The 11868-nt window shown below is 41.2% G+C and overlaps 1 protein-coding gene across 1 annotated transcript in view; it reads left to right on the top strand.

Moving 5' to 3' along the window:
- XPO5 (exportin 5) overlaps window positions 1–11868 on the top strand; it is a 37363-nt gene that overhangs the window by 20106 nt on the left and 5389 nt on the right. Inside the window, exons 16-20 of the mRNA XM_028479217.2 lie at window positions 764–805; window positions 1130–1219; window positions 1975–2174; window positions 2988–3087; window positions 3942–4123. Of these exons, the coding sequence (XP_028335018.1) occupies window positions 764–805; window positions 1130–1219; window positions 1975–2174; window positions 2988–3087; window positions 3942–4123 (614 nt within the window). The remainder of the gene's footprint in view (window positions 1–763; window positions 806–1129; window positions 1220–1974; window positions 2175–2987; window positions 3088–3941; window positions 4124–11868) is intronic.

Here is an 11868-nt window from a genome sequence, read left to right as displayed (position 1 = left end):
TTTAAAGTATACATATAATATCTCAGTGGAGACATCTCATGCTAAACTGGCTATTTGAGGTTAAAGGTCTAGATTCAGAAAATTATGAGAGAAAATTAAGGCATTGTCATCATAGAAATGCCAATAGTAGAGGTGAAGCCCTAGCAAAAAGAAGTTTTATGTAGAGTTGGACATGTAGCTCAGGCAGAGAACCCTGACAGTCACCATCATTGAGGGAGAAACCCTCAAAGAACAAAAAAAGGGATGGCCAGAGAGATGGAGAAAATGTTGTGTTACAAAGTCCAGGAGAACTTCAAAAATGTGGACTCATTTGTTGCCACCGAAATTCTTTAAGAATTGGAGAGTGTCCATTGGGTTCCTCTAGACCTTTGTTAGCATGTTATTCCATCATAGTGGCTAGGGCAGCAGTCACATTGCATTGGGTTAAGGAGTAAGTGGGAAGTTATGAAATGGAATCAGGGAGAGTAGACCACTCAACTTTTAACAAAAAGTGGAGAGATGTGACCATGGCTGAGTTCTTGGGTGATAGCCTGGATTGTTCTGGGATTCTGTGGCCTTTATCTTTGTAAAGTGTTTGCTGGTAAAATTGTGAATCTCAAGCCTCTTGCAGAGTTATCTGAGAAAATGAACATCTGAAACTTTGTAATGCCAGTTGAAAACCCTTTTGTTACCATATTGTTTGCACTTTGGCGATTTTGTTAGAAACTTTGTAAAATACTTGATGCATTTGGTACTGATGAGTGACCTTTTTTCTTCCCTTTAGCTATTTTCATCTGTCACTTTTGAAACTGTTGAGGAAAGTAAGGTAAGATCATTAATTCAGCCTACCAATTCTAACTTCTTAAGAACAAAAATGTGAATACCCAACACTTAGTGTAGATTTTTCTAATAAGCAAAAGGGGTTAATAAAGGCAGGAGATAGTCATATGATGGGGTGTTTTGCACTAGAGATACTCTAGGACAAACAGTAAACATGTGGATTCCTGGTAACTATAAATGTCACTTGATTATACTCCCGTAGCTGTGAAAATTGTGAATTTACCTCTGAAGGAGATAGTTACATGATTCTCTGCAGCATCTGTTAATTATATTAAAAGTAGCTTTAAGTTTATTAAATACCTCTTCCCAGGCTCCCAGGACCCGGGCGGTGAGGAATGTGAGGAGACATGCTTGTTCCTCCATCATCAAGATGTGTCGTGACTACCCCCAGCTCGTGCTGGTAAGGCCTGGACTCTGTTCAAGTAGCCACTGAGACATGCCGAGTTTGGGTACATTTCTCTATAAATCCACCCCTAACTATACTTCATATAGGGTTGGTCTTCCCCAACTCCAGACTTACTCAGTGAAGTTTAGAAATGCAAATATATTGCCTCAGAATGAATTGTTCTCTTCCACATGGATGACCAAGTTTTCCCTGTCAGTGTACACCTCTTTACCGTACTATGTGTGATGTTCTTAACCACCACTGCCAAGTGATGTGCCTAGTCTTGAGAGAAGCCAGGTGCAAACCCCAACCTTTTTTGGAGGGTTTTTGTAAGAAGTTTAGCACTACTCCAGATAACAAATTAACCAAAAATTTCTTCTCTGAATACACAGCAGTTATTTGTGTGTCTGTCTGTCTCTCTCCCCCTCTCCCTCCTTCTCTCTCTCTCTATATAAAATATATATATATGTATATAAAACAAACTGATCTTTGTCCATGAAGATACTGTAAAAGTTGATACAGAAATAAAATACAGATGGTTTTCACAGTTGTAGAGTCGGAAAGTGCAGTTACCCAAATACTCAAACCTAAATTGCCTTGCCTGTTCAGCCAAAAGAAGAGTGTTATAATTAAATTATTAAGTGACAGTCTTATTGGCCTGACTGTCCTGGAAGTGTCTTCATCCTCTTTTTTACCTTCCTTGAGTGACCCACCACTTCTTGAAACTCAGACCTTCACCACCTCTGGGTTTTTTCCTTTGTGAAATGCAGCCCAATTTTGACATGCTGTATAACCATGTGAAGCAGCTCCTCTCCAATGAGCTGCTCCTGACACAGATGGAGAAGTGTGCCCTCATGGAAGCCCTGGTTCTCATTAGCAACCAGTTCAAGAACTACGAGCGTCAGAAGGTGTTTCTAGAGGAGCTAATGGCACCCGTGGCCAGCATCTGGCTTTCTGAAGACATGCACAGGTAGGGGAGATCCTTTGCCCTTGACCTTGACTGCACTTGAGTACCCATTCTCTTCTAAGACTGTGTCCGGGGTCGGGGTGTAAGGATATCGAGGTGTAGTGGCACTATCAGTGATAGCTGAAGGCTCTAAAACAGGGGTCCCCACCCCCCGGGCCACAGACCGGTACTGGTCCGCTGCCTGTTAGGAACTGGGCTGCACAGCAGGAGGTGAGCGGCAGAGGAGAGCTTCATCACTGCTCCCCATCGCTCGCATTACCGCCTGAACCATCCCCCATACACCCCCGACCCAGGGTCTGTGGAAAAATTGTCTTCCACGAAACCAGTCCCTGTGGTGCCAAAGAGGTTGGCACCGCTGCTCTAAAAGCAGTCTTGTAAGTGAAATGCCGAAAACATCACCTTGCTCTGCAGAGGCGTAGGAACAGAGACGAAAATGACTAAGGTGAATAGTGTGGGTCAGAAGGCCACAGAGTGAGGTCTGCTGTGGTGTCTAGTTGCAGCTTCAGCACATATAAAGAAGTGAGAACAGCCAGTAGGGCCATACAAAGTAGGAGCTGCACAGACACCCCTCTGTGCCCACATAGCCTTCTCAAGCTTGTACCCTTTTTGATTCTTAAAAGTGTCACTAATAACATTTAGAAGTGGGAAGAGAAGTTAATAAATCTTCATATGACGGCTGACAATTTGATTAGATTCTTCTCACTGTAACAACTGCTCTTTGGGGGTCAAATAATCACAGCTTATTAGCTCTTGAGGAAGAAACTATCCTTGCTTAAAAATCATGCTGTAACTTGTCTTTCCCCCACAAACCTTTAGAGTGCTGTCAGATGTTGATGCATTTATTGCCTATGTGGGTGCAGATCGGACAAGCTGTGACCCGGGCCTGGAGGATCCCTGTGGCTTAAACCGTGCACGAGTGAGTAAGCCTCTCCTGGGATAGGGAAGGTGCGTAGGCCACAGGTAGGAGTAGGGTGTTGTCATTTGTCCAGGTTCTTGTAGACTTATGTTTTTTTGTATACGAGCAAGAAATCTGGGAATCTCCACTTCTGTTAGTGTCTCCTTTCTTTTCTTCTTTAGTCTTAAATTCTTGAGCTAGTTCTTACAGCAGAGCAGGTGGTCTTTTCTATGAAGTCATTATTTTGGCTTGAAGGATCTGTAAATAGCTTGGAGGACTGAAGGTGTAATGAGGAAGTAGGTCAGAACTTGGTCAGCAGGGTGGGTTCTCCCTGCCTGCTCTCTGGCAAGTAAAGTCCTAAATGGTGGCCTAACTTGCAAACCTGAGCTTTTCCAGTTCTTTGCTATTCAAATAAGCATTGTTCCTGGCTCCATTATGGCAAAAGTCTTATTAATTAACCTGGCAAGTAGTCAGTTGGTAGAAGGTACTATGAGTGAGGATTAGGGCAAAATCTATGAAGGCCTAAACTGGAGGATGCAAGGCCAACTCAAAAACAAGATGAAATGTTGGCAGGGTAAATACTGTTTTGAAGTATGTCCAAGCCACCTTCTAATTGGGGGCCTGTAAGCCTCTGGAAGGATATCCTCATGAAAGGGAAGCTTTTAGAGCCTACCACTGGTCCTGAAGATGGCATTGAAAGGACCCTTTTGGACTTGACCTTAAAGGAAGGGACAGGGATGGGGGCGGGCGGGGGGCATCTTTTCCTTTCGTCCGGCTTCTATGTCACCTTTGCCATAATCTTGCAAATATCTAATAGCACTTTTGTCTTTTCTTCCCCTTTTATGTTTACCTTTCATTTTTATGTTTTTCTGTAGATGAGCTTTTGTGTGTATAGCATTCTGGGTGTTGTGAAACGAACTTGCTGGCCCACTGACCTAGAAGAGGCCAAAGCTGGGGGATTTGTGGTGGGTTATACACCCCCTGGAAATCCAATCTTCCGTAACCCCTGCACAGAACAGATTCTGAAACTTCTTGATAATTTGCTTGCCCTTATAAGGTGAGTGAGAATAATGGTTTTTCTCTGTTGTATTTAAAACTTTTTGCCTTAAAAATCTCAAAAGCTTAATTTGTTTATACTTCTTCAGATCATATGGTGATAAATAAGAGATTAGGCCCTGTTTCATTCTAGAGGGACTCTCCTTTTTAAAAGTTAACATTGACTCTCACTTTTTTTGTTGTTGTTGTTATAATTTTATTTTATTTATTTTTGGCTGCGTTGGGTCTTCGTTGCTGTGCGCGGGCTTTCTCTAGTTGTGGCAAGCGGGGGCTACTCTTCGTTGCGGTGCACGGCCTTCTCATTGCGGTGGCTTCTTGTTGCAGAGCATGGGCTCTAGGTGCACGGGCTTCAGTAGTTGTGGCTCTTAGGCTCTAAAGCACGGGCTCAGTAGTTGTGGCACACCGGCTTAGTTGCTCCACGGTATGTGGGATATTCCCGGACCAGGGCTCGAACCCGAGCCAATGTCCCCTGCATTGGCAGGCAGATTCTTAACCACTGTGCCACCAGGGAAGCCCCAGCTCTCACTTTTATAAGTCTTGCATTCCAAGTGAACACATGGGGGCTGATCTCAAAATGGCTTTTCTCATTTTGAGCCTCCTCTGTGTTCTTTTACTTCTTTATACTTCATTTCTACTTTTTACTTTAAGTTTCATTTGGTCTAAAGTTTTGCCACTAAAGGAATTGTTCATTGGGAGCAGGGCAGTTGCTTTCTGTAGTGGTGCTTCTCTGGGTCAGCTATTCAAACGAGCTAATCTGAATTTATCAGTAGTGACTGTGTTCTCAAATGGACCAAACATCCAGTGGCTGAACATGCCAAAGGAAGGCATGATACATGCTCCACATCAGAGTCCTAGGTTTTTACTTCTCAAAGCTGAGTCCTCAGACCAGCAGCATCAGCAGTCATCTGAGAGCTTGTTTAAAATGCAGTATTAGGGCTTCACCCCAGACATACTAAATCAGAATCTGCATTTTAACAAGATCCCCAGGTTGTTTGTGTGCACATTAAAGGTTCAGAACCACTGTTATAAATCACATGAGCTGATATAATCAAGCGGAAGTAGGCCAAGTGTAGGCTTGTTGGTTACTCAATATATGTTTGATGATTCAGGGATAGATGCTGTCTACAGTGAAAGAGAGCCTTTGGAGAGAATCAGTTTTTACTGGCCAAAGCAAAATTTGATTGCTTTTTACATCTCCTAGTGTTTCTGAGTTCAGGTTAGAGCTCTGTTTCACTGTTTTTTGGCCTCTTACCCAGGGTGTTAGAGCAGAGTCTCAACTGAGTAAACCAAATTTACTCAACATGAGTAAACCAAATTACTCATGTCTCAGGGATGCTCTGCTGACTGCAGACACCCTGGACCATATGCTTAAGAATCCAAGGTTTTAAGTTAATGTTGACCAAATTGGAGGGCTGGAGTGTCTGAACAAGTTGTCATTGTGGATGTGTCTATGGAAATAGACGATACTTTGCTCTGATTTCAAAAGGAGGAAAAAGACTTCAAAAAGAAGTATGGGTTACATGTTCAGAAGGTAGTAAAATATTTAGTCAAGGAAAAGTTTGTCTCCATATTGATGTTTTTAAGACCAAAAGGATCTTCTGTAGTTTAGAGAAATGTGAAAGTGATGAAGTCGGATAGCAACAGACTCATTGACTTTTTAAGCCTGTGGCCAGAGTCCCTGTGGTGGGAACCTAGACCTGGAAACAAGGTTCATCCCTGGTTAGGGGAGGAGACGAGATTGCCATCTTGATATTTTTCTAAGAGTACAACACTTTTGGAAAATCCCAAAGTAAATCAAAAGGTATTTTGAAAAATGTTGACTGTAGTTATGGAGTAGTTAGATTCCCTGAGTAGTGTGCAGCTGGAGCTGTTAGAGTTTTGTCTTGTTTTCGTAGTAAGTTTTAACTTGAAGTATAATGTTAAGGGTACAAATATACATAAGAAAAGGACACAAATTGTGAGTGCGGGTAATTGAATTTTGACAAAGTGGACACCTCCATGTAATCAGCATCCAGATCAAGAAACGACCTTACCCAGCACCTCTTTTCAGTCCTACATGCCCCTCAAGGGTAACCACTATTCTAACTTTTAATATTTTGCCTGGTTTTTTGAGCTTTAATAAATGGGAGTCAGAAGCATGTACTCTTTTGTGCCTTGGCTTCTCTTGTGTAATATTATGTTTGTGAGCTCATCCGTGTTGTTGCATGTAGTTGTGGCTTGTTCATTCTCATTGGTGGGATGGTATTCCATTGTGTGAATATGCTGTAACTCATTTATCCATTTAGTGTTGATGGACTTCTGGTAGTTTCCAGCATTTTTTTTATCACTACGAGTGCTGCTGTTAATATTCTTATAAATGTCTTTTGGTGTATACATAATTTCTGTTGGGTAGGAGCAGAATCCTACATGTAGGAGTAGAATTCCTGTTTATAAGGTATGCATATTTTCAGTTTTCATAGATAGAATCAAATAGTTTTCTAAAGTGGTGTACTAGTTTACATTCCTACCAGTTTGTGTATTAACTCCTTGTTATAAAACTCCTGTTTTAACTCCTTGTCAAACAAATAGTCTGATAATCGAAGGTGTTAGAGCTGCACTGTCTAGTATGGTAACCGCTAGCCACATGTGGCTGGCTACTGAGCACTTGAAATATGGCTAGTCTGAATTGAGATAAACTGTAGGTGTAAAACACACACTATATTTTGAAAACTTAGTACAAAAAATGTAAAAATATTTCATTAATTTTTATATTGCTAACATATTGAAATGATTTTTTGATGTGTTGGGTTAAATAAAAATATAATTAATTTAACCTGTTTCTTTTCACTTTTTAAGTTTGGCTGGTTAGAAAATTTTAAATGGCTTATGTGGCTTACTTTTTATTTCTATTGCACGGTGTGTTCTTAGTGGGTTGGGTGGAAGATAGATGTGGGGAGCAGAATTCTCAGGTTCTCAGAAGGTTCATTATCATCATTCATTATCTGTTTAGAATAACAGCTTTTCTGTTAAATTAAAGTTTGTTACATTGTTTCCAGATGTTTTATTGAAATCTTTGTATGTGGGAAGTCTTGTTTAGCATAGTGATTATACTTTTTTTTTTGGTTTGATATATGTATATATTGTGAAATGATTACCACAGTAGGTTTAGTTAACACCCATCAGCTCACATAGTCACACATTTTTTTTCTTGTGATGAGAACTTTTAAGATCTCTCTTAGCAACTTTCAAATACGCAATACAGTATTAACTATAGTCAGTGTGCTGTATATATTACATTTCCAGAACTTACTTACCTTTTTAACTGAAGTCTGTACCTTTGACCACCTTCGCCCATTTCCCCCACCCCCATCTCCCTCCTTGGGCATCCATCAAACTGTTCTGTTTCTGTGAGCTTGGTTTTTTTTATTCAGCATACAAGTAAGATCATACTGTATTTGTCTTTCAGTGTCTGATGTGTTTCACTTAGCATAATGCCCTCAAGGTCCATCATGTTGTCACAAATAGCAAGATTTTCTCCTCTATTATGGCTGAATAATATATACCTGCGTGTATGGCAATTACACTCTTAGTTGGTGATACTAACAATATTTCAGATAGGTACAGACTGTGCAGACTTAAAACTTTTATTACTTGATTGTCTTTTTCTTTGCCAAGCAATAACTAGTTCCTCTTAATGTGGAAGCATAGTGCTCTAACTTGCAAGTGTGTCAGGAAAGGTGATATTTCAGGAACCTGAATGTTACTAGGGCTTGTAGGACTCCCTGGAGCCATAGATACGAGAGCAGTATGTACTGAGTCCTCCTTCCATTACTTGTGAGTTACAGGTGCAGCCACCATGGTGCCACCTCCTTGGCGAAGGGGAGGAGGAGGAGGGGAGACTATACAGAATACAAGATTTTGTTGTACCATCAGGGACATTTGACATATGATGCATTATATTTTTAAAATTATATCTATTTTTAAAATTATATCTTGGGATCACAGTCACACTTAATTAAAAAATAAAAAAAAACATCTCATCTGTTCCCCATCAAATTTAAGACTATGAATTTCTTTTCAAGAAGAACTGATTTGGGGCTTCCCTGGTGATGCAGTGGATAAGAATCTGCCTGCCAATGCAGGGGACACGGGTTCGATCCCTGGTCCGGGAAGATCCCACATGCCGTGGAGCAACTAAGCCCGTGCACCACAACTACTGAGCCTGAGCTCTAGAGCCGGCGAGCCACAACTGCTGAAGCCCGCATGCCTAGAGCCCGTGCTGCACAACAAGAGAAGCCACCGCAGTGGGAAGCCCGCTCACCGCAATGAAGAGTAGCCCCCGCTCACAGCAACTAGACAAATCCCGCGTGCAGCAACGAAGACCCAACACAGCCAATAAATAAATAAATAGGAAAAAAACTCTATTTTTTTAAAAAAAGGACTGATTTTATCAGAGATCATTTCATAGTATTAGACATCTTCCCAAACAGCCAAGAAAAACTTAAATCAGAAACTAAAAAGTTGGCAAATTGCAGTTTTTAAAAGTAAGTGGCACCACTTACCAACCCTTGAGCTCCACCCAACAGGAGGTAAAGGCTAAGGCAGAGTTATGGATAGCCTCACAGAATACAAGCAAATTGAATCCAACAGCATGTTATAAGGATTATACACTATGACCAAGTGGGATTTATCTCAAGGATATAAGAGTGGTTCAACATACAAAAATAAATCAGCATAGTACACCACATTAATAGAACAAAGGAAAAAACCCACTTGATCATCTTAATTGACACAGAAAAAGCATTTGACAGAATCCAACACCCTCTCATGATAAAAACACTCAGCAAACTAGGACTAGAAAAGAGTTCTAAAACTACTTCTGCTAATAAATAAATTCAACAAAGTTATAGGACACAAGATCAACATACAAAAATCAGTTGTGTTTTTATACACCAGCAATGAATGATCCCAAAAGGAAATTAAGAAAATAATTCCATGTACAATAGCATTCAGAAGAATAAAGTACCCAGGAATAAATTTAGCCAAGGATATGAAAGACTTATACATTGAAAACTAAAAAACATTCTGGAAATAAAGATGACCTAAATGAAAAGGCATCCCGTATTCATGAATTGAAAGGCTTAAGTTCGTTAAGATGGAAATATTACTCAAAGCAATCTACAGATTGAATGCAGTCCCTATTAAAATTCCAACAGTGGGAATTCCCTAGTGGTCCATTGGTTAGGACTCCAAGCGCTTCCACTGCAGGGGGCACAGGTTCAATCCATGGTCAGGGAACTAAGATCCCTCATGCTGCGCAGCATGGCAAATATATACATACATACATACATACATACATACGTTAAAAAAAAATTTCCAACACTTTTTTTTTTGCACAAAGCTGATCCTCAGATTCATATGGAATTGCAAGGGGCCCCTAAAAGCCAAAACAATCTTGAAAAAGAACAAAGTTGGGAGACTCAAACTTCTCATTTTCAAAACTTACTGCAAAGCTACAGAAATCAAAATAGTTTGGTACTGAGAAGGATAGACATATAGAAAAAGATAATCTAATTAAAATAGGCAAAAGACTTGAATAGATATATCTCTAAAGAAGATATACAAATGGCCAACAAGGCCATGAAAAGATGCTCAACATCTATAGTCATTAGGGAAATGCAAATCAAAACCATAATGAGATACCACTTCATACCCAATAGGATGGTTACAATAAAAAATAATGTTGAGGAGATAGCTTCAAGATGGCGGAGGAGTAAGACATGGAGATCGCCTTCCTCCCCACAAATTAATAAAAAATACATCGACATGAGGAACAGCTCCTACCAGAACACCTACTGAACGCTGGCAGAAGACCTCAGACTTCCCAAAAGGCAAGAAACTCCCCACGTACCTGGCCATGTGGCTGACAGGGTCTTGGTCCTCTGGCCGGGTGTCAGGCCTGAGTCTCTGAGGTGGGAGAGCCGAGTTCAGGACATTGGTCCACCAGAGACCTCCCGGCCCCACGTAATATGAAACGGCGAGGGCTTCCCTGGTGGCGCAGTGGTTAAGAATCCTCCTGCCAATGCAGGGCACACGGGTTCGAGCCCTGGTCCGGGAAGATCTCACATGCTGCGGAGCAGCTAAGCCCATGCGCCACAACTACTGAGCCTGCGCTCTAGAGCCCACAAGCCACAACTAATGAGCCTGCGTGCCACAACTAATGAGCCTGCGTGCCACAACTACTGAAGCCTGCACGCCTAGAGCCCGTGCTTGGCAATAAGAGAAGCCAGCGCAATGAGAAGCCGGCGCACCGCAATGAGGAGTAGCCCCCACTCGCCGCAACTAGAGAAAGCCTGCGCACAGCAACGAAGACCCAATGCAGCCAAAAATAAATAAGTTAAAATTTAAAAAAAAAATCAAACGGCGAAAGCTCTCTCAGAGGTCTCCATCTCAACATGAAGACCCAGCTCCACTCAATGACCAGCAAGCTACAGTGCTGGACACCCTATGCCAAACAACTAGCAAGACAGGAACACCACCCCACCCATTAGCAGAGAGGATACTTAAAATCATAATAAGTTCACAGCACCCCAAAACACACCACCAAACGTGGTCCTGCCCACCAGAAAGACAAGATCCAGCCTCATCCACCAGAACATAGGCACCAGTCTCCTCCACCAGGAACCCTACACAACCCACTGATCCAACCTTACCCACTGGGAGCAGACACCAAAAACAACGGGAACTACGAACCTGGAGCCTGCAAAAAGGAGACCCCAAACACAGTAAGTTAAGCAAAATGAGAAGACAGAGAAAATACAAGAAACGTTTAACAAGGACCTAGAAGAACTAAAGAGCAAACAGACAATGATGAACAACACAGTAAATGAAATTTAAAATTCTCTAGAAGGAATCAATAGCAGAATGACTGAGGCAGAAGAACGGATAGGTGACCTGGGAGATAAAATAGTGGAAATAACTACCGCAGGGCAGAATAAAGAAAAAAGAATGAAAAGAATTGAGGGCAGTCTCAGAGACCTCTGGGACAACATTAAACGCACCAACATTTGAATTATAGGGGTCCCAGAAGAAGAAGAGGGGAAAAAAAGAGACTGAGAAAATATTTGAGGAGATTGTAGTTGAAAACTTCCCTAACATGGGAAAGGGTATAGTCAGTCAAGTCCAGGAAGCGCAGAGCGTCCCATACAGGATAAATCCAAGGAGAAACACACCAAGACACATATTAATCAAACTATCAAAAGTTAAATACAAAGAAAAAATATTAAAAGCAGCAAGGGAAAAACAACAAATAACACACAAGGGAATCCCCATAAGGTTAACAGCTGATCTTTCAGCAGAAACTCTGCAAGCCAGAAAGAAGTGGCAGGACATATTTAAAGTGATTAAAGAGAAAAACCTACAACCAAGATCACTCTACCTAGCAAGGATCTCATTCAGATTTGACGGAGAAATTAAAACCTTTACAGACAAGCAAAAGCTAAGAGAATTCAGCACCACCAAACCAGCTTTACAACAAATGCTAAGGGAACTTCTCTAGGAAAGAAATACAAGAGAAGGAAGACACCATCAATAACAAACCCAAAACAATTAAGAAAATGGTAATAGGAACACACATATCGATAACTGCCTTAAATGTAAATGGATTAAATGCTCCAACCAAAAGACATAGACTGGCTGAATGGATACAAAAACGAGACCCATATATATGCTGTGTATAAGAGACCCACTTCAGACCTAGGGACACAT

The sequence above is a fragment of the Physeter macrocephalus genome, chromosome 18, assembly GCF_002837175.3.
Source record: "Physeter macrocephalus isolate SW-GA chromosome 18, ASM283717v5, whole genome shotgun sequence".
Taxonomy (NCBI): Eukaryota; Metazoa; Chordata; class Mammalia; order Artiodactyla; family Physeteridae; genus Physeter; species Physeter macrocephalus.
Note: the sequence above shows the minus strand (reverse complement) of the source record. Positions and strands in the feature narration are given on the sequence as shown.